We start from the raw sequence: 22,652 nt of genomic DNA, 5'->3' as shown, positions 1-22,652 counted from the left end.
CGGGTGGGGGGGAGGGGCGGTCCTCGGGCATCCTCTCCCAGCTTCCCTCGCCCGTCCCCGGCCCGGCCCCGGGAGCCGGAAGGCCTGTGTGGGCCTGTCGAGGCTATCTCCCAATACAAGGGCCTCCTCGGCCCCCTCTCCGAGAGAGAGTCCAAAGGCTGCTTGTGGGGGCGCGGGGCGCGGGGGAGGAGCCCCCAGCCACCAGCAGAGCAGGCAGGAGGGCGAGGCCGCAGCGGGCCTTGGAGCCCTCGGCGCGCGGCGCGCGGGCTCAGCCTCAGGGAGGAGGCCATGGGCTGGGTCAGCCCCACGCTCCTGCTGCCCCTGCTGCTGGGGGCGCAGGAGTACCCAGGTAAGGAAGGGGCCCGGGCCGCGGGAGAGCGGGCACTAGGAAGGGGGGCTCTCCTAGGCGGCGCTCCCCCGCCCCCGTGCCTCCCTACTCTCCCCAGGGCTCCCGGAACTGAAATTAAAGAAAGATAAGATGGAAGTCCCGGACCTAAACCCTCAAATGAGACGGCGGAGGCGGGGGGAGGGTGCGGCGTACCTCGGGGGGTCCGAGGGCGGGCCGTGGCGGTCCGAGGGCGGGCCGTGGGAGGTCGAGGCGGGCCGTGGGGGTCGAGGCAGGCCGTGGGGGTCCGAGGGCGGGCCGTGGGCGGTCCGAGGGCGGGCCGTGGGCGGTCCGAGGGCGGGCCGTGGGGGTCCGGGGCGTGCCGGGGGCGGTCCGAGGGCGGGCCGTGGGCGGTCCGAGGGCGGGCCGTGGGCGGTCCGAGGGCGGGCCGTGGGGGGAGGGACGGGCGGGCTGGTGAGAAGGAGGGGGGCCGGTTGGGATGTCTGAATCCCGCCCCCCCCCCATCCCCCTTGTCACTCTTCCAAGTCTTGCAAGCCTGTGGGCAGCCCCGGGAGTCAGCGCGGATCACGGGAGGCCAGGCCAGCAGGATAACCCGGTGGCCGTGGCAGGTCAGCCTACAGTATAAGTACTACCACCTATGTGGGGGCAGCCTCATCCATTCAGAATGGGTGATAACAGCTGCTCATTGCTTCCAAAAGTGAGTCTCCCTTCGGGACAGGGCCGAAGTGGATGGGCAGGGGCGGGCGGGCGAGGGACGACGGAGAGAACTGAGCAGGCCACAGGGAGGGCCAGGACCCCAGTCCCTGGGATGCGGGGTGGAGTCCCCATAGACCATTCGCTCTGATGCCTTTCCCTGTCCCCTAATCCCCCATTCCCCCAGTCTGCACTTCATATCTAACAGGGATTTGAAGGTTTGGAAACATAGTCAACCGAGGAATAAGGAATACTTTTAAAAATGCTGTGGTACCACAAAGACTGCCCTAAAAAAGAGAGAAAGAAGAGTCTTTGGAGTCCTCAGTTCCTGCACCTTCCCTCCCACAAATGTCCCATTCCAAATTCCTGTAATCCCCTGCTCTCAGTTAGCTGTCAGCTATTCCCTACAAAATGGATAGCTCAGAAAGTTATGGTCCTTGAACCTCCCTCCGTTTTTCCATACTCCCCCCAACCCTCATAAAGGAAACAGAGCTTTGAATCTATTAAGCATTTAATTAAGACTTCTTGAATGGATCCAAATGGATGACAAATTCTTTCAGCCCTCCCTTCCTCCCCCCCCAAAAAAAAATGGATCATAAGATCACAAATCAGATTTTGAGCTGAAAGGGAATTTACAGATTACCTTAATCCAAGCCCTTCGTTTCACTAATGAGGAAACTGAGGGCCTGAAAAGTTAAATAACTTGCCCAAGCTACACAGCTAGTAAATGTCAGAGCTGGATCTAAATTCAACATCTAACCCCATATTCAGTATGTATTCCAGTGTATGGGGTGCACTTTTAGGCACTTTGACAGGTATGTGGGTAAGAAATTTGGACTGAGGACCTACTCAAATAATTTCAGCTCTACTAAAGCATGAGAGCAGCCCATCTTACATTAAAAAAGTCCCTGAACCCAGAATTTACATAATTCATAGATATGGCAATCCCTATTGCATCAGTGATTACAGCTATCTCCAAGACCCCATGATCCTTCTGATACCTCAAAGAAATCACTTAATTTCTCTGATTTTCACTTCCCTCGTTTGTAAAATCAGAGACATAGATTAATTTATTTCTAAATTCCTTTCTAGTTGCTAATTCTAGGAGTTTATGTACCCAGGATCCAGTGGCCCTGGGGCCATCGTGATATCTATTCTCCCTCCTTTTCCCCTTTAGGAAAAGAAAAATTAGACATTGGACGGTTTTTGCAGGCTCAACTACTCTCCTACCACCACTATTTCCCTTAAATCGTCCCAGACGTTATTCTGTGGAAAAAGTAATCCTTCACCCCAAATTCTCTGGTAGGCCACCCAAGGACATCGCCTTGGCAAAGCTGAATTCACCAGTTCGTTTCAAGGAGACCATCCAGCCCATCTGCATCCCACCTTCCATGATGTTCTTTGAGAATGTAACCATGTGCTGGGCAACAGGCTGGGGAGAAATAAACGAAGATATACGTGAGGATGGTTGCAAAGATGATTTTACTGGGTGACAATTGCATCTAGCCCCCATCTACAATAGAGGCAACATCTCTTTCCCAAGGCAGACCATCCACTTTGTACCAACCTCTGTGAAGGAAATCCTGATTTTAATTTCTTATTCACCCAACTTTTTGATTTGCTTTCTTTGGCCCTTTGGTGATATGTTTGATTTATTCCATTTCCTCTCATTCCTAATAGTAATAATGCCTCACACTTGTACAGCATGTTACGGTTTTTGCAACCTCATCTCTTTAGAAGCTGCAGTAGGTAGGTGAGCCGGTAAGATCATGCTAATTTTACAGATGAGCAAACTGAGTTAGGAAGACCTAAGTTGAAAACCAATCTCAAATATTTATTAGCTGTGTGACTGTGGTCAAGTCACTTAACCCTGTTTGCCTCAGTTTCCTCAGTTGTAGAATGAGCTGGAGAAGGAAATAGTAAATCACTGCAGTGTCTCTGCCAAGAAAATCCCCAAAAGGGATCATGAACAAGCAGATATGACTGAAAACAACTAAATAACATCCAGGCTTCCAAAGCTAGCAAATGTCAATACTGAAGCTAGAATCAAGGACTTCTTAACCCTAATCCCAGTCTTCTTCCCAATGTCCCACACTCCATCAGTAAATGGAAGAACAGATTTTCATAGTTATACTACTTCATTAATTAGCCCAGTCTAGAGAATTTTTGCGTTACCAGCAAACTCAAGAGAAAGCTCAGTTCTTTCTCTTCAGGTTGTTGGTCGTTCTCTGAGAGGACCATGACGTCAGGGAGGTGACATGTAAGTAATGATTTCAGTGAGAGAGGCTGTGTAAGGTCACCTGCCTCAGTTTCTCCTTCAGAGCCATCTGGGTCCAGTGGCCAGGACGACTGGACATGGCCTTGGATGCAGTGAGAGATCTTGGCCTTTTTAAGGTCTTCAACAAGTCTCAATTTGACTGAAGCAACACCCATTTAGTGATTAAGGGTAGGTAGCAGTTGAAGCTAAGCTTGCATACAAATAAAGAATCTGGAAGGAAATGCCTTCCTTTTCCAGAATCCAAGGGAATTTGGGAACTTTTGATAAATGGATAAAAAGGGGAATGGGATACATTTCCAGTGCCCTTTAAGTACAAATGGAACATATTTTGTTATTCCACTAATTGTATTACATCTCCAATAGTTTGCAAGGTTCTAGGGTGGGACTGCAAGGGTTTAAAAGGGGAATCATAAAAATATGGAAGAGATAGTTTTTGATCTTAGGAAGCTCACAGTTTGACTGGGGGAGCCAAGACTCAAGCAAGTGAAAATTTAAAATAGCAATAGCAAGCAATATATGGTAACTGCCCAGGGTGTTGTCCTGAGGGAGGACTATAAGAAGAGATCTTGTGAGCAAAGGCTGCCAAGACAGACTCCTGGGGAGGGGTGAGTGGATGGATCTGGCCAAAGGATAGACAGAATTTCAGTTGGTGGAGAAGGAGAAGGACATTTCAGATGGGAGAAAAACTGCATTGAACAGCATTTCAGAAGAGAACTTAAATGGGAATGTAAGAAAATGGATTTTATTGGAAGAATGATTTCATGCCTCAGAAGTAGCCTAAAAGGCCAAGTGAAAGGCCTAAGAGTTTTAGCCTCTATCTTCACTCTTTGATTGGAAGTGCTGTGAATTCACAGCCATTCTGATGAAGCAACAGTTCAAAGGAGGGACAAAATTTTATATATATATATATATATATATATATATATTTTTTTTTTTTCCCTAGCCCTACATCTAAATGAAGGTTAGTTTGTTTAGTGTTTTGAATTAGTCACAATTGCCTCCAGTAATCTAATCTAAGGTTTTTCCTTAGTTTTTCCCAGTTTATAGCTTTACCGACCCAGAATAGGCCATCTTTACACTTACTATATTCAGCTATTGTTCTTTATTGTTGACACCAGATATAACCTTTTTTTCTTTTCTAAATCCCCAGCATTGCGGAGACCATGGATCTTACAGGAGATACAAATACCCCTCATTGATCAAAAGACCTGTGAAAAATACTACCACATGGGAATGCCTTTTGTGGAAACACCTGTGATATATGATGACATGCTATGTGCTGGATCTTTACTCGAAAGGAAGGATTCTTGTCGGGTAAAGTAGCCAGCTGGGACCCATAATGGATACTGATATTCTTTGCTTCCTCTTCAAGTGTCTCATTTGGATTCAAGAGTCCCCTATCACCCTTTACCTCTGAGCCCTAACCCATAAGGTTCTAGCCACCTTCTTCCCAAACTGACTCCATGTGTATTTTTCCAGGGTGACTCCGGGGGACCTTTGGTATGTAAAGTCAATGAGATCTGGTACCAAGCAGGAATTGTGAGCTGGGGGGTAGGTTGTGGTGATCCCAGATTTCCTGGTATCTATACCAATGTCAGTTTCCACACTGACTGGATCAAAAGTGTAATTATGTCCAAAAGCTCCACTCAGTTTCCAACTGATGTCCTCCCTCTCCAACTCCTCCTCCTCCATCTTCTGCTGTACTAATCCGACCTTCCTGAGACCATTCCTCATGAATACTGTTTAAGAATACTCCATGATTCGATTTAAAAGCTGGAATGGGCATGTTCCCCAGAGCTGGGCACTTGAGCCAAGACCTTGCTTGCTTCTCTGAAAAGATCTTTAAAAGGTATTTGAAGATTTTCAGCCCTGTGCCCAAGGAGAAAGAATTCTAAGTATTGGAAGGGAGTCGAGATGTTATCAGGAAGATTGGCAAGCAAATGGAACTACAGAAGAACGGACAATCTGTTTAATGAGGATTGACTGTTTCAATAAAGGTTGTTGGATTTTTTCATGCTAATAATAATGTTTCCAATCATTTATCTCTTTGGATTAAGTCTCGGAAATCATAAAGAGTTCACCTTAAGCTATCCTCTGGACAGATTGTCTCTGTCTCTGTCTATCTTTCTTTCTCTGTGTCTTTCTCTTTCCTTACTCCCTCTCTCCCTCCCTCTCTCTCTTTCTCCTTCCCTCCCCCCCTTCTCCCCTTCCCTCCTCTCTCTGTCCCTTACTCTCTTCCTGTCCCCTTTCTCTCTCCCTTTTTTCCTTCCCTCCCTCCCTTCCCTTTCTCCTTTCCCTCTCTCTCTCCCCTATTCCCTCTCTCTCTTATTCACCCTTTCCCTCTCTCCCTCCCCCCTTCCCCTTCTCTTTCTTTCTGTCTCTTTTTTTATTCTCTCTCTTTTTTCCTGTCTCTTCCTCCCTCCTTGTTTCTCCTTCCATGTTTCTCTTCCTCTCTATTTTTATCTATGTGTATCTCTTTCTGCTCTTTCTTCCTCTCCCTCTTCCCCTCTCTCCCTTTTCCTCCCCCACCCTCTAACTTTTTCCTCTTTCCCCTTTTCCTCCTCTTTGAAAGGGAATGTCCAAGCAACTAAGAGATCCATCAAAGTTTTCACTGACTATTGGAATCAGTCACAGATTCCCTTGTAATACCTAACAAGAGAGTAAGTCCTTGCAGACAGAGGGGAAGACCTGTCTCCTGAGGCTGGCAGTAGCTTCAGAGATTGTGACATGGCACAAAAAGAAAATCAAAAATACTTGTCTTAAAAAGGCACTGATCCTGATTTCAGAAAGGCCTGGAAAGACTTACACGAACTGATGCTAAGTGAAATGAGCAGGACCAGGAGATCATTATATACTTCAACAACAATACTAGATGATGACCAGTCCTGATAGATCAGGCCATCCTCAGCAACGAGATCAACCAAATCATTTTTAATGGAGCAGTAATGAACTGAACTAGCTATGCCCAGAAAAAGAACTCTGGGAGACGACTAAAAACCATTACATTGAATTCCCAATCCCTATATTTATGCACCTGCATTTTTGATTTCCTTCACAAGCTAATTGTACAATAATTCAGAGTCTGATTCTTTTTGTACAGCAAAATAATGTTGTGGTCATGTATACTTATTGTGTATCTAATTTATATTTTAATATATTTAACATCTACTGGTCATCCTGCCATTTAGGGAGGGGTGGGGGAGTAAGAGGTGAAAAATTGGAACAAGAGGTTTGGCAATTGTTAATGCTGTAAAGTTACCCATGTATATATCATGTAAATTAAAGGCTATTAAATAAAAAAAAAAAAAAAAAAAAGGCACTGATCCTGAGAACCTCCCAAATAAGTATAGCTAAAGACAATCTTAGCTGAGAATTTCATCAAGGAAGTAAAGCAATTCTGGGGTCAGAAAATGGGAGTGTATATCTTACACATTGGTGCCCTTTCAATTCTTTACTGGTGTTTGGGTACCCTTTGGATTATTTACCAGGGCAGCAGGTTGAACTAGGTAATAAAAAACCAACCATTGAATTGTAACCGGAATTTTTTAGGTAGATACAATCTAAAATGACCTATTCCACATATCCAAGCAAGATTTATTTTCTTTGTGGAAAGTAGGATGATGATGGCTAGGCAATACTTCTTTCACTCTCCTATCTTCAAGAGGGGTATTGGACTAAAATTATATCTTTCTTTTACACATTAGATATTAGCATTCAGGGTTATCAGGCTTTTAGAAGCTTCAGAACAAAAGCCTCTTTTCCTGGTTGCTCCAGATTGGAACTAGTAACAACTTAATCTTAGCCAGTTAAGTTCTACTCCCACCAAATATTTGGTACATAAAGATAATCACAGATTGCAAGCAAACATATATAAAACAAGCAGTAAAAAAAAAAAATGTAACCTGGATTTCCCTGGGCATCCAATTCCAACATCCCCAGTTTGCCTAAGGTGAAGCTCTCTTTGTCCCCTCCCACGTGGGTAGGGGTAACCCCCTTCAATTAGTTGTCTGCATCTTTATATTGGTGAGTGAGCCTTTCACCCTCTTTCCCCCCATTTTTTAGGTAGTATTCTTTTATCTGCTATATTCAGTGTAGATGCCATGAACCAAAACAGGGAAAGAACAAAAGCATCCTTTCCTTGCTCCTCCTCTTTTGCCTAAGTCAAGGTAAGATATCTGGTGATGTTTATTTCTGTCCTAGGTAGTTTATCCTTAGTTTTAAGTGATGAAGATGATCCCCAAAGGCCCAATGGTCTGAGCCTTGGTGACCTTGGAACCAGGATTTGCAGGTGAGGTGGTGCAGCCAGCGGTCTGATATGTTAACCCTGAGAAATCAGGGTACCTGAGACTCAAGTCTGAAGGGGAATTGGGGATGAATCCACTGGACTTGGATCTGGGATTGTGCTACAAAGAAACTATGAACCTAATTCTCTTCCCCTCCCCAGAGACTGAGGTGATGAAAGAGAGGAGGAGAATTATGCCTCCCCAAAATTGGGGGAATTTGTATATTTGTGACTATATTTTTGAAAGTAAATATTCCTCTGTTTAAAAAAAAAAAAAAAAGTTCCTGTGTTACACAGTAATTAGAGAAGTCACACTGATGAATTTAAATCATAAAATAACATACAAGAGTAAAGGGTCTCTACAAGTATGCAGTTAAGGAGAGAATAATCCCAGCCTGAGAAGTCCTATCTTAACAGGCCCTTGAAATCAAGGGACATTTTGAGGTACCAGCTTTGCCTCTGGCTCTGAAAAGGGCTTCTGCTCATGCTTCTCTCCCTCTACATTTTTCTCTTTTTCTCACTCTTAAATACACATCATAGCATTATCTTTCAAGGAACTTCCCCAAGTTCACCTAGAGAGCCCAGCTGCCACTGACAGCAGGCCCTGCCAGAAAAGGGAATAGAGAAGGCAGTGAGGGTTAGATTTAGAGATTGCCAGAGGAACCACCCATGCATGCCCTTAGGTACAGTCTTGTCAGGTAGGTGATCCATTTCACAGATAAGAAAACTGAGCTCAGCCTTGATTAACCCAGATATCAGGTTTCAGAGCTAGAGTTCAAACCCAGGTCTGTGTCTTTTTCCTTTAATCCGAGCTGTTAGATCATAAAACTGTAAGTTGTCAAAGATATTTCTCGTCTACTCCAATTCACATCCTTTCCAAGTATAGCCTGAAAGCCTGAGTTCTCCAGGACATAGTACCTGGCCTCCTGGGGTGTGAGGGTATCAGGGAGGACTGGCCCTTCTGCTGTGAAGGCTCACTGAGCCCTTTTCAGGGTTGCTCATCCACCTTTGGTGTTTACCTGGCACTCAACGCTTACCTGTGACTCCAAGGTGTAGCTCAAGCAGCCCAATAAACAGTCTGAGCAGGTTGAGGGAAATCTATAGGCCTCAAACTCAGATTTAAGATGCAAAGTTATTCCCCAGCAGAATGGGCAAATAGGAGCACTTGTTTTAATAACCATTGATGTGATCTACAGTGTGGGATTTGTGGCCAAATGATGGCAGGCCCAAAAGCTGGGGTTCGGTTGTGGGAAGAGTTCACATTCTCCTTGGTAAAAGGCAGGTTTATTTGGGAAACAGGTTACAGACAAAATGCAGGGATATGACAGACATCAAGGAGGGTAAATATGAAACAGAGTGGGAGAGCATAGGAAAGACCAGATGGAAAGGGAGCACCCCCTTGGGACTGAAGCAGACCCTCAGCTGGCAGGCTAATTCCTGAAAGGGATTAACACCCCAAAAGAATAAGGAGGAGAAGTGGGATTGGGGAGCTTGTGGGCTCCTTCCCAGAATCATGTTCTTAAATCCATAGAGTAAGCTGCAAAGGACTACAAGGGAGAAGGAAGAGGAATAAGCCTTCCCAGAACAATGTTTATAATAGTGTTACTATAACAAAGAAGGAGTTATTATTTATTAAATGACTACTACATGCCAGGCATGGTGCTAAGCATTTTATAAATATTGCCTCACCTGATTCTCTCAGCAACCCTGGGAAATAAGTGCTATTATTATTCTCATTTTGCAGATGAGGAAACTGAGGCAAGCAGAAGTGAAATGACAAATCTAGCATCCCACAGCTAGTAAATGATCTCAGGTCTTCCTGATTTCGGGCTGTCACTGTCTCCATGTCAACTCCTAAAAACTCTTGATCTAATCCAATTATTGCTGTTCAGTTATTTCTTTCACACCCAACTTTCGTGAGCTCATTGGGGGTTTTCTTGGCAAAGATCCTGGACTGGTTTGCCATTTCCTTCTCCAGATCATTTTACAGATGAGGAAACTAACAGCAATAATAAAAACACATTTATATAGCACTCATGCTCAAACTTTGTCCTAAGCATTAGTATCTCACAACCCAGGAGGGTAGGAGCTATTATTATCCCTATCCTACAGGTAAAGAAACTGAGGCAAGCAGAGAAGGGACTTGCTCCAAGAAGGGAGGTCAGTGCTCTGAGCCGAAGCCCAAACCATGGTCCCTCTCAGAGGTTTTCCTTCCTCTCTAATGGGTCTGCACCCAGAAGTGTCTCCCCAGACATAGATTAGATAAGGACAGCCTTCAGCTATCCCTTCTCCATCAATGATTACAGTATTCTTATATTCATAAGGGCCCAGACTAAGGCCTTCCCCTTTCCCTGGGGACAGTCCCAAAGTCCAAGTACATTTCTCATCTCTCCCACTCCAGTTAGCCAGCTCCACTCACTTTCCCCAGGTTCAAGGTCATTTTGTTTTATTGTACCCTGGGAAAGGGATCCTTTTTCCTATGCATGTGACCTCACAAGGATTTTACACTTATAGTTAATGTAACACATCAGTTCCATAAAATGTATGAGTAGGTGGAAGAGGAAGAAAAGGAGACCAATCAAACATTTTTTTTTTTAAACAAGCAATTTTTTTTGTTTTAATTTTGTTTTGCTGAAGCAAAGGGTCACACGGCTTAGAAGTATTAAAGTGTTCGAGGTCACATTTGAACTCAGGTCCCATGCTCTATCCACTGTGCCATGTAAGTGCCCCCAATCAAACATTTTTAAAAGTACACAGAAGAAAATAAAAAGATGTCCAGAAGAGGAAACAGAAAGGGCAATTTTTAACAACCATGTTAAAGTTATACATAACTATTTATAATGACATGTTATAATAGATATGTTTATAATTTATAATTATAGGTATAATAATTATATCTCATTATAATATATTGTTATCCAATACATAGATAATGATATTTTATCATGTATATATGGAATAGTGGATATATTGCATTAATAAGGTATTTGTTTATTTTTAAATATATATTTTATATAGGCATACTGGATAAAACCTAAGTTTTTTAGTTCACATGAGTCTTCCCTTTTGTTCATTCTTGAACATTGAAACGTTTGTGTTCATTGGTAATTAAGTTCCCAATAAAACCAAGATCTGGAGGGATGGGTTGGTTTGCCACATCCAAGTTTAGACACAGGGATGGAAGTGGGGGGAGGCCGGACAGGCGCCCACCACCTCCTCCTCGGCACGGGAGGGCAGGGGGCACTGGCCCCCTGGGAGTCTCTCGGTAGCAGGAGGAAGAGGAAACAGTTGGGGAGCTCCCGGGAAGCTGCCCCCAGCAGGAGGAGCAGGAGTTCTGATTGCCACCCTCACCCTGCCCCCAGCTGGAAGACCATGTGCTGGGCCAGCCTAGGCCTCCTGCTCCCCCTGCTAATGGGGGCCCAGGACTACAGTGAGGGGGGTGGGGAGGTCTGCGGGGGGAGGAGAAGTGGGGGGGGGCAGGAAAGGGAGGAAGTATGTTGGGTGCCAGTCTATAGAAAGGCTCTGTGTGTGTGAGTGTGTGTGATTCCCACGTAAGTCTCCCCAGAGATCCATTCTCTTCCATTTTCTCCCTCAGATATTAAAGGGTTAGAGATGAAGGAAGGTAAGTCACTCTTTTATTTGGGGGAGGTACGGGGCCGGTGTGCAAGCCTAAGGAGAGAGAGGGGCCTATGGGAAGAAACGATATAGAAACGGAATTACTGTAGACATGAAACTTGGAGTGGAGATGATGCCAAATGTGGACAAAAAGCCTAAACCAATCTCCTTGCCTCCTCTCAAAGTCTGCGGACGACCCCAGACCCCGGAGCAGACCATTAAGGGCCCGGACACATCCCTCACCAGGTGGCCCTGGCAAGCCAAGCTGGTCTACAGGGCCAAGTACTGGTGCGGGGCCACCCTCATCTCACCAAGCTGGGTGCTAACAGCCGCCCACTGCTTCCACAAGTGAGTGCTCCTGGTGGGCAAGGGGAGGGGGAACAAGAGCCCTTGGGGGAGAAGGGAGAGATGGAGAGTCCCCATCAACTTCCTGGACTCTGGACCCGATGGCCGTTCCAAGCGTCCCCATTCCCCAGACCCTGCCTCCAGTACTTAGGAACTCTGCACGTCTCAAATAAACCAATTGTCACCCACTCAGCATAACCCCGGAGATCCCTGAGCATAAAACCAAAACCTCACATGGTCTAAAAAGTCCAGCAGGCCTCCACGAGCCACTTCTTTGGACTTTGTTACCCTAAGAATATTTTCTAACCTCAGGGACAGTCACTGCTCCCCGACTCCTCCCTGGCGCCTCCCCCCTCCGACCACAAAGCCCCCCAGACTCAGCAGCTTCTGAGGCTCTCTTGCCATTCTTCTCTACAGTCAAACGAAAAAGCCCCAGCTCTGGAAGGTTCATCTGGGATCCAAGAAAATCAGGCCCCATAGGCTGGATGCTAACCAGTTTTATGAGCGACCGATTTCAAAAATCATCCTATACCCTTACTACAGAAGAAACCCATCCAGGGATATTGCTCTGGCAAAGATGAGCTCCCCAATATCCTTCAAGAAGACTGTCCAGCCCATCTGCCTTCCAACCTCCTTGAAAGATTTTCAGAATGTGACCTCATGTTGGCTGGCCGGCTGGGGAAAAACTCTGGACAAACAATGTGAGAATGAGTAAGAGGAACTGTTATTATTAAGAATAAAACCTTGCATTTCTACTTAGTTCATTTGAACCTGCAGTAAATAAGCTAAGAAAGTGAAACCATGAGGGGTTCTACGGCTTTTATACAGAGTCCTAAAGCGAGTAAGGGAGAGAACAGGGAGGATCAGAGGTAACAAAAGTTGTCATGAGAACAAAGTCTTACTTTAAGAGGAAGAACAGGTGGGATAAAATAGAAAGTTAGGAGATTGTGATTAGAAAGAAATGTGAGAGTTCAAAATCATGAAGGTGATATATGGAAGAATGATGGATGGATGATGTGTATGGATGTAAGGATATGGATGACGATAAAGTCTAAAGTGTGGACATACTAGGAGATAAAATATATAAATATATTGAGAGGGGGTGATTGTGATGAGAGGAACCTTAGTTTGCTGGATTGGGGTATCTCCCACAGAACTGAACATAATACCCCCAAAAGTGAGGATGTTAGAGCTGACTTGTCCGACTCTGGTGGAGGTTTGCTTCTTAGGTATTAATAATGCTGTGAAAGAATGTTGGTATTTTGTTTTATGCATTTAAAAATCTGATTTTAGGCTTTACCAGATTGTGCTTTTGACACACTCAAAAAAACTTGGACATTTTTAATCTAAGAATATTTTCCTAACTCAGGGATAGTCACTGCTCCCCAGCTCCTCCCTGGAGCCTCCTCGTCCAACCACAAAGCCCCCCAGACTCAGCAGCTTCTGAGGCTACTACAAGCTCTCTTGCCATTCTTCTCTACAGTCAAACAAAAAAGCCCCAGCTCTGGAAGGTTCATCTGGGATCCAGGAAAATCAGGGTTCTGAAAAGGAAAGATTCTGAAAGATTTCAGAATCTGAAAAAGAAAAGGACTTCTCCAGACAAACTATAAAACTTGATTTGCACAGTGTTTTATGTTTAGACGACTTATTTAGAGCTAGAGATGGTCATTTAATTTTTTGATTACTCTCCATAGAGTCAGGGACATCTGTCTCTTATTCTCTGAATTTGTTCCTCTCTGTCTCTAATTCCAACAATGACTTTCCCTCCTTTTCCCACATCTTTAGGGTTGAAAAGACAAAGAGGCTTGAAAGAAACAAAAGTATCCCTTATAGATCAAAAGACTTGCGACATTTATCATAAGAGATTAAGCACTCCCAGTCAGGTGGGCTTGATGTTTGATGATATGTTCTGTGCTAACTTTTCAAGTGGCAAGAAAGATAGCTTCCAGGTGAGGTGTCTGTTTATTTTGTTAAAACAGAAACTTTTCAGTTTTATGTAATTAAAATCATTTATTTTGTCTTTCATGGTCCTTTTTAGTTTGGTCAAGAGCTCTTTCCTTATCCATAGTTGTTAAAAGTTTTTTTTTTTCCCCCTTCCTTGTTTCTCATATTTGCTTATGGTATTTTATATATGTATATATATTATACCTAGATCTTGCATTCATTTGGAGCTTATTGTGATATATGATGTGCAATGAGGTCTAAACCTAATTTCTACCAGACTATATACCAATTTTCCCAGATTTTTTTTTTAGTCAAACAATAAGTCCTTAGCCCAAATTTTAGAGTTCTTGAATTTACCAAAACATATTTCAATATTAGTTTTCTTCTTTTCTTCTTGTTCTTATGAACTTAGTCTATTCTATTTTTTTAAATTAAAGCTTTGGGTGAGGTATCACAATTAGATTTAACAACTTGATTCTGCTTAACCTTTCCAAATTCCCACTAGGATTCCTAAAGTGAACCCAGAGGGCTCCCCTGTGGCCTTCCCTACCACCACCAGATATTCTGAGTCCCTTTCCCTTTCAGTTCAATCCTATGAATGCTTTAAAAAAAAAAAAAATACTATACCCATGTCCTTTATGTCTCACTCCCTCTTTCTTCTTCCAGGGTGACTCTGGAGGGCCCCTGTCCTGTCAGATTAATGGTACCTGGCATCTAGCTGGAATTGTGATCTGGGAACTGAGCTATGATTACACTAACCTGCCTGGTGTCTACATCAATGTCAGCATATACACTCCTTGGATCCTAAAAACCATCAACTCAAGCACCGCTGACCGCCAATCCTCAGGGATCTTTTGCACCTTCTTAGTACTGCTAGCTTGGATTTTCTTAGGTCCCTTTACTTCCTCTCTCATGAATCTTAGTCAAGGCTTGGCAAATATGGCAAAGCAAAGAAAGACTGAACATTGTGGCAAAGATTAAGTCCTTACTTTTCCAATTAAAATGATATTTGAAGATATTCCCTAACCCCATACTACCACCTTCCCCATCCCCTACCTGAGGAGGTGGTACCTTAGAAACAAGCAATTAAATTTAAGAAAAGTTGGGGATAAGAGTCAGAAAAACTTTGAGTTTTTTGAAGTAATCAACAAACTTCTTTCCTTGTCTATTTATGATAGATTGACTGTTAAAATAAAGATTTCTTTTTCAAGGCAATATGGATTCTTTTAAAATAGCTTCTCTATTGGACTATCCCTAATCATGACTTGCAAAGAAGAGTGTTAAAGATAAAAGTTTTACTTTTCCCGGGAACTCTGGCCCCCAGTCACCCCACAGCTTCCCTCCTTTGTTCTCACTGTTGGGACAGCTAGACGGGCTCATTCTCCCCATGTTCTCTGTGTTCCTCATATACATTGCAGTCCCTCTCACTACCTTTGGAACCAGAATCTAAATACAGTCTCAAGCATAGAAGATATAGAAGATCAGAAGACTACAATTTACAGAATCACAGGCTTTCCATATTAAAAAGACATTCTCCATTCCATGTTATAGCTCTGTTAACTTGACCAATTAATTTCTTTTATTTCATTATCCCTTTCTTGCCCTCATTCTGAATCACTACCAAAAAGGTCAGTTTTAAATAATGCTCTTCCCCACTCTTTCCAAAGTGCATTTGGCTACTAGTTTATGTCTAGGAGTAGGTTGGGACAGGCTAGAAAATAGGCTTGTTGGCTAGAAAAAAGCCCAAAAGCACAAAAGAGAAGATTTAAGATGGGATACCTAGAATTCAAAGGGTATAGGGCTAGAGGGATTTAAATAAGTACTTAATTAGAAGTTCTAATTGAGTTAGTCAAAGTCCTCATCTCTGGGACTTTGACCATTACAATGTAGCATAGAATATATATAGTCATATGGTGGAGCTGTTGGTGATATGGAACTGGATTAGCCTGGGTCAAGGTCCCAGAGATTGTAATAAAGGCAAAGATTTAGTTAAAGTATGAATAAATGTGAAAGTCAGAAAACTAGATTTTTTTTCAGAGGATGGAATTTCAGTTTCATATCTTACAATTCAACCCCTTTAGAGGATTTCAAAGACAGTTGAGATACCAGACATCATCTAGTTCAATTCCCTTATTTTTCAGATGAGGAAACTAAATCCCAGGATGATAATTGGTGGGGACTTGAATCTGATTCTGGTTGGGTAAATGCACAGTAACCATATCCTCCCAATCTCACCACCCTGGCCATGCAAGGGATTCTTCTTTATTTAACAGTGTTAGAAGCCTTTATTGCCTTTATGTAAAACAGGTTGTGGTACCATAAATATAGAAAATGTGAAGATTAATAACAAAAAGATAGCTATTTCCTTTCAGAAGCTTACAGTTTATTTATTTTAAAAAAATAAAACTTTTATAAAAAATCTGGCTTTGTAACTACAATGTTACACAGTATGGAAAACTCTCTCTACTGATGAAGGTCAGCAACTGCACTGTAACATAGTCTTTTTTTTAATTAACAGTTTTATTTAAAGTTTTGAGTTCCAAATTCTATTCCTCCTTTCCTTCCTTCCCTCCATTCTCCTGAGATGATAAGAAATCAGATCTGGTTTTAAACATGTGCAGTTATGTAAAACATTCCATATTAGTCATTTTGTGCAAGAAGGCTCAAATAAAAGGAAAAAAGTAAAAGTGAAAAATGGCAGGCTTCAGTCTGTATTCAAACAGTTTTGGTTCTTTCTATAGAGGCAGATGGTGTGCTTTTACCATTAGTATTTTGGGATGTTTTGGACCATTGTATTGCTAATAGCTAAGTCATTCAGAGTTCTTCATGGAATATTGCCATTACTGTGTACAGCATTCTTCTGGTTCTGTTCACTTTATCAGTTTATGTAGTCTTTCTGGGTTTTTCTGAAATCATCCTTCTTGTCATTTCTTATAGAACAATAATACTTCATTACAATCATATACCACAGCTTGTTTAGCCAATCCCCACATGAGGAGCTGCTATAAATATATTTATACAGCTAGATACTTTTCCTTTTTTTTTTCCTTTTTTTGGGGGGAGGGGAGGAAGATATAGACCAAGCAGTGATATTGCTGTTGTTTTTACTATTTTGATAGCTATATTTTGATATTATTGGTTTCCCTTGTAATAGTATGTGTTTTATGCATTTAAACATGTTATTTTTTCTCAACAGTATTTTATTTTTCCAAATAGATATAAATATGGTTTTCCAACATTCATTTCTGTAAGATTTTTGTGTTCTAAATTTTTTCTTCCTCCCCCGAGATAGCAAGCAATCCAATATTGCTTAAACATATGTAATTCTTCTGAAGATATTTCCATATTTGTCAGACCAAAAGGGAAAAAAATGTGAAAGATAAAGCAAACAATATATATGTTCAACTTTTAAAAATTGATCAAAAATGATAATATAATGAAGGGGAAGGGAGAAGGCATTTAAATAGTGCCATGATATTGTACTAAATGCTTTACAAATATTATCTCAAAAAATGAATATGCCAGGAAACTTCCAGTGGTATACCCTAAGGCTTTATACTTAGCCCTGGGTTGTTTAACATTTTTATCAGTAAGTTGGATACACATAGAAATGGTATACCCATCAAATTTCCAGATAATACAAGGCTGGAAGGGCAAGATAGAATGATGGATGATGAGTCATGATCCAAAAAGACCTGGGTGGGCTTTCAGAACACTGAAAAAAATTATATATATATATATATATATATACACACACAAGGGAAACCAATTATATTGAAATATAGCTATCAAAATAGTAAAAACAACAGCAATACCACTGCTAGGTCTATATCCCAAAAACATTAAAAAAAAAAAAGGAAAAGTATCTAGCTGTATAAATATATTTATTTATATATAATATATATATTTACCTATATATAAATATATCTATATCCAAAATATAATTGGATAATGTAGTCTTAAACTTGAGTATAAAAAACACCCAGCTTTTCAAGTATAAATTAGGGAAAGGGATGGCATCTTTCTTACCAGATGCCAGTTATTCTGAAAAAGATATGAGTGATTAGTGGCCTACAAGTTAAAAATGAATTCGATTTTAGGCTGCATTAAAAGAGGCTGAGCTTTAAGGACTAGGGCAATGAGAATCATACCATACTCTACCTTCACCAGATTTCATTCGGATTGGTGTTCAAGCTTCTAAGCACCACGGTTTAAGAAAGGTATTTAAAAATACAAAGTGGTAAATATCACAATATTTATAAAATATTATAAATGTTGACAGTAGCAATATTCTAACTGTTCTCATACAAATTAGGCTAGTTTTTCCTTAAAAGTTACTGGCAAACTAATGAGTCTATATCCCTAAGAGATCATAAAAAAGGGGAAAATGTTTGTAGCAGCTCTTTTTTGTGGCAGCAAGGAATTGGAAATTGAGTGGATGCCCATCAGTTAGGGAACAGCTGAATAAGTTATGATATATGAATGTAATGGAAAAGTATAGTTCCGTAAGAAATGATAATCAGGGTGGTTTCAGAAAAGCATAAAAGACTTACATTAACTAATGCTGAGTGAAGTGAGAAGAGCCAGAACATTGTACATAGCAACAGTAAAATTGTGTGATGATCAACAATGAAAGATTTAGCTCTTCTTAGCAATACAGTAATCTAAGACAATTCCAATAAACTTGAGAAGGAAAATGCCATCCACATCCAGAGGAAAAACTATGGCGAATGAATGCAAAATAAAGCATACTATTTTTACCTTTTTTGCTTGTTTGTTTTATTTTTCTTTCTTGTGTTTTTTGCCCTTTTGTTCTGATTTTTCTTTCCCAATATGACCAATATGAAAATATATTTTAAAAAATAATTGTACATCTATAATCTATATCAGATTGCCTACTGTTTGGGGGAGGAAAGAGTTAAGAAAGGGAGGGAGAAATTTTTGGAACTCCAAATTTTATAGCTTTTTATTTTCAAAATATATGCATAGTTTTCAACATTCACCCTTGCAAAACCTTGTGTTTCAAATTTTTCTCTCTCCCTTCTCCCACCCCGTCCCTTAGACAGCAAGTAATCCAATGTATGTTAAACATGTGCAATTCTTCTATGCATATTTCCACAATTATCATGCTTTAAAAGAAAAATCAAATCAAAAAGAAAAAGAAAATAAAAAGTAAGCAAACAGCAAAAAAGGTGAAACTATGTTGTGATTCACATTCAGTCCTCATGTTCCTCTTTCTGGATGCAGATGGCTCTCTCCATCACAAGTCTATCAGAATTGACCTAAATCACCTCATTGTTGAAAAGAGTCAAGCTAAACAGAATTGATCATCACATAATCTTGTTGTTACTATGTACAATGTTCTCTTGGTTCTACTCACTTTACTTAGAATTAGTTCATTTAAGTCTTTCCAGGCCTCTATGAAATCATCCTGCTGATCATTTCTTATAGAACAATAATATTCCATAATATTCATATACCACAACTTAGCCATTTACCAATTGATAAGCATCCATTCAGTTTCCAGTTCTTTTCAACTACAAAAAGGGCTGCTACAAACATTTTTGCACATATAAGTCCTTTCCCCTTTTTTATGATCTCTTTGGAATACAGACCCAGTAGAGACACTATTGGATCAAAGGGTATGTTCAGTTTGATAGCACTTTGGGCATAAATCTCAAGATCTTACAAAAATGAATGCTGAACACTATCTTTACATGTAATTAGAAAAATAAAACACTATTTAATTTTTAAAATTTGAAAATGTAAATTCTTAAGCTTTAATTAATTGCTGATTGATTCTGGTGGACTATCATGGGCAACTTTTATTCAGATGAATTGACGCAAAGTACTCTCAATTCATATCCCTGTTTAAAATCCTTCCTCTGCTATAGATATAGAAATATAGATATTAGTAGATAAATGATTTTTAGACATCTGTTTCAATCCAGTATCAGTCTTAAACTACAAGAAGACTGGCCTTAATCAAGCCCAGTCCAGAATACAACATTTCCTCTTGTTTTTGTAAATGTAAGTTTATCCCCATTTAATAATATTTTTGATACTACATTGTGGTTCTCTCACTTTCCCAGTACTTCCATCATTTGAACATCAGCTCTCCATGGGCTATAACATCCTTTTCAACTTTTATTTTTTGGTTTTAGTATTATTTTTTATTATAGTTTTTATTTTTAAAATACATGCGAAAATTATTTTCAACATTCACCCTTTCAAAACCTTGTGTTCCAAATTTTTCTCCCTTACCTCTCTTCAACCCCCCCCCTTAGACAACAAGTAGTCCTATATAGATTAAACGTGTAATTCTTCTAAACATATTTCCACATTTATCATGCTGTACAAGAAAAATCAGATCAAAAGGGGAAAAAATGAGAAAAAAGCAAACAAACAAGCAAACAACAACAAAAAAGATGAAGATACTATGTTTAGTACCCACAATCCTCTTTCTGGATACAGATGGCACTTTCCATCCCAAGTCTATTGGAATTGACCTGAATCACCTCATTGCTGAAAAGAGCCACGTCCATCACAGTTGATCATCATATAATCTTGTTGCTGTGTACAATGTTTTCTTCATTCTACTCACTTCACTTAGCATAAGTTCATCTAAGTCTCTCCAGATTGCTGATCTCAACATTTCTTTTTACTTTATTAGGCTATAAGAAGTTAATTTTCAAAAACTGGAGAGAAAACCAATTTCTCTCCAATTATTAGCAAAAGTTTTCTAATGAATGATTATGTGGTATATCTATCTGCTATCACAGCAGAGAATTGAAAGGTAGTACATACAAAAAACTTAGGTATCCCAATAAAAGTTATTGAAGAGTATATATAGCTAACCAAGGCTTCTGGAAAAGGGGCAGGGCCAAAGTTTATCCAGTAATTTCTAGGAAGTATGTATCTTGTTTCTGTCTAGAGATTGTCTCACACCAATCATTTGTTCCATGAAGCAATAGCATCTCCAGATCAGTTCTTGAGAAATGGCTCTCTACCTTGCCCTTTAAATAACATTTTGAGATTTACAAAGTGACATATATAATATATACAAAAATCTCATTAGAGATTTGTACTAATTATATCATCTATATAGACATGTAGGTTTATATGTATATGTGTGGGTATATAGATTTGTTGTAGTGGTTCAGTCATTTCAGTAACGCCCAACTCTTCATGACTCCATGGGAGATTTTCTTGGCAAAGATACTGGAATGGTTTGCCATTTCCTTCCCAAGTTCATTTTACATATGAGGAAACTGAAGCAAATAGGATTAAGTGACTTACCCAGGGTCACAAAACTAGTAAATATCTGAGGTCATATTTGAACTCTAGTCCTTCTGACTCCAGGCCCAATGCTTTATCCGGTGCATCACCTAGCTGCTTATATAGATATAGATATATACATATATATATATGCTCTGTATGTATGTGTATGTGTATAGTCCCATGTCTGATATGTTTTGGTGACACTTCACTTTCCAAGAGAATTTAATTATAAGGGGCTCTTAACCTTGTTAATGTTATAGACCAAAAAACTTTTGTCAGTTCAGTGAAGCCTTTAGACTCCTCAGAATAAGATTTTTAAAAACATAAAAAATACATAGTATGACAAAGGAAACCAATTATATTGAATAGTTATCAAAACAATTTTTATTATAAATTCATAGACATCAGACTAAGGAATCCTGTTCTAAAGCAAATGGTTGGTCAGGAAGCACAGGTATCATCTGTTATTTTGGTTCCCAATTTCTTAAGAACTGTGAGCATTATAATTGGTTGAGGGGTGAAAAAGGGAGAAATGACTGGCTCATCCTGTAACTGACTTTGTACTTTTAGTATTCATTACATGGAAAAAGGGATCTGTTCTCATGGCCTTGAGTTAGGGAAAACATTCTTATCTGTGTTTTCTCAGATCTAAGAGCAGCAAATAGCAACAAAGAAAAGAATAAAGATACCACTATGTTTGTGCAAGATTTGAATTTCCAACTTAACTCTTAATGTTCCCAAGCCAATATCCAGACTCCAAAGCATGCTATCTCTATTGGTGTAGTAAAACAGTTAACATTCACTCAATACTCTTAGGTATTGAAACTAAATCAGATGGCTTGCTGTCTTGAGAAGGGGGGGAAGAGAGAAAGGGAGAAAAAATTTGGAACACACAAAATCTTACAAAAATGAATGTTGAAAATTATCTTTACATGTATTTGGAAAACTAAAACACTAAGAAAAAAATATAGTCCAATAGCCATATACTGAGATCTTGCACTTAGAGACAGATCTACAGGCAAGTACAGAGGGCTACAATAGATAACCAGAACCCTATTTTCCTTATATCCATTATAGAGTTGTCAAATTTCTCTGCAATAGAAGTTGGAACATAGGTTGCAAGTATTTTCATGGCAGTCTTTATGCAAATATTGATTTCATGAGCTCTATAAGATGAGCTCATGAAGCTTTCCAGGAAGTCATGTTTCTTCTTCTCTTTTGATACACAATAAAACCAGTTTTTGTTTGCCTTTGCAAAGAGAACTCATGGCTCAACTTCCTTTTGTTTTCTGGTTTTATTTCTTGTAAGAATATCAAGACCACAATGATTAATAACTTATTCATTATGAGATAAGAAATTCATACCTTATAGTATCAACAGTCATTTTAATGTTTGTAGTCTAAAAACTGTTTGAGTCTTAATACCCTATTCCCCACCTCACTTTCTCCTCCATTTTCTGCCACCAAAACGGAAGAAGCAAAAGGAAGATGCATTGGACTCGGGATATTTTATATTTATCTTTGTGTCATAGGTTGACAATTCCAAATGCCAAATGTCAGCCTATTGATTTTAAGCCTTTCCCATACTTAGGCCTTGCGAAGCAGACAAGAGCTATGGCTAGAACCACACGCAAGTACTTAATTTCACATGAAAAAAGTGCATAAAAGGGTAACCACTGACTATATGGGAGTGCTGGAAGGAATCTAAGGCCTCACTGAAATTACTCAAGTCCATCCAATACATTATCTTTCCAATGCGTGCCCTCTTCTCTGCTCCTATGTGCACCATCCCAGTCTGGATCCTTCTCCCTGCCCACTCAAGCTATTGGAATAGTCTCCTGGATGGTTCCCCTGCCTCCAGTCTCTCT

General features: G+C 40.5%; 2 protein-coding genes across 5 annotated transcripts; both read left to right on the top strand.

The window, feature by feature from the left end:
• Positions 1-210: 210 nt before the first annotated feature.
• Positions 211-5,340, top strand: LOC100916446 (testisin). 4 transcript variants are annotated; one of them, XM_031945658.1, is made up of 5 exons: positions 211-349; positions 872-1,043; positions 2,346-2,497; positions 4,468-4,631; positions 4,797-5,340. In XM_031945658.1, the coding sequence occupies exons 1-5, from the start codon at positions 289-291 to the stop codon at positions 5,022-5,024; spliced, it is 777 nt and encodes a 258-aa protein (XP_031801518.1). In that variant the 5' UTR covers positions 211-288; the 3' UTR covers positions 5,025-5,340. The 4 variants fall into 4 exon arrangements, with proteins under 4 accessions (XP_031801518.1, XP_031801519.1, XP_012398640.1 ...); XM_031945659.1 differs by lacking the exon at positions 2,346-2,497 and adding an exon at positions 2,217-2,341; XM_012543186.3 differs by having other exon boundaries at positions 2,217-2,497.
• A 5,986-nt stretch (positions 5,341-11,326) lies between these two features.
• Positions 11,327-14,703, top strand: LOC105749529 (serine protease 33-like). Its single transcript, XM_012543132.2, has 4 exons — positions 11,327-11,562; positions 11,977-12,260; positions 13,345-13,508; positions 14,170-14,703. The coding sequence occupies exons 1-4, from the start codon at positions 11,327-11,329 to the stop codon at positions 14,482-14,484; spliced, it is 999 nt and encodes a 332-aa protein (XP_012398586.1). The 3' UTR covers positions 14,485-14,703.
• The last annotated feature ends 7,949 nt before the right edge of the window (positions 14,704-22,652 follow it).

This window comes from Sarcophilus harrisii, chromosome 1 (assembly GCF_902635505.1).
Source record: "Sarcophilus harrisii chromosome 1, mSarHar1.11, whole genome shotgun sequence".
Taxonomy (NCBI): Eukaryota; Metazoa; Chordata; class Mammalia; order Dasyuromorphia; family Dasyuridae; genus Sarcophilus; species Sarcophilus harrisii.
This window is presented reverse-complemented; position numbering and strand designations above follow the sequence as displayed.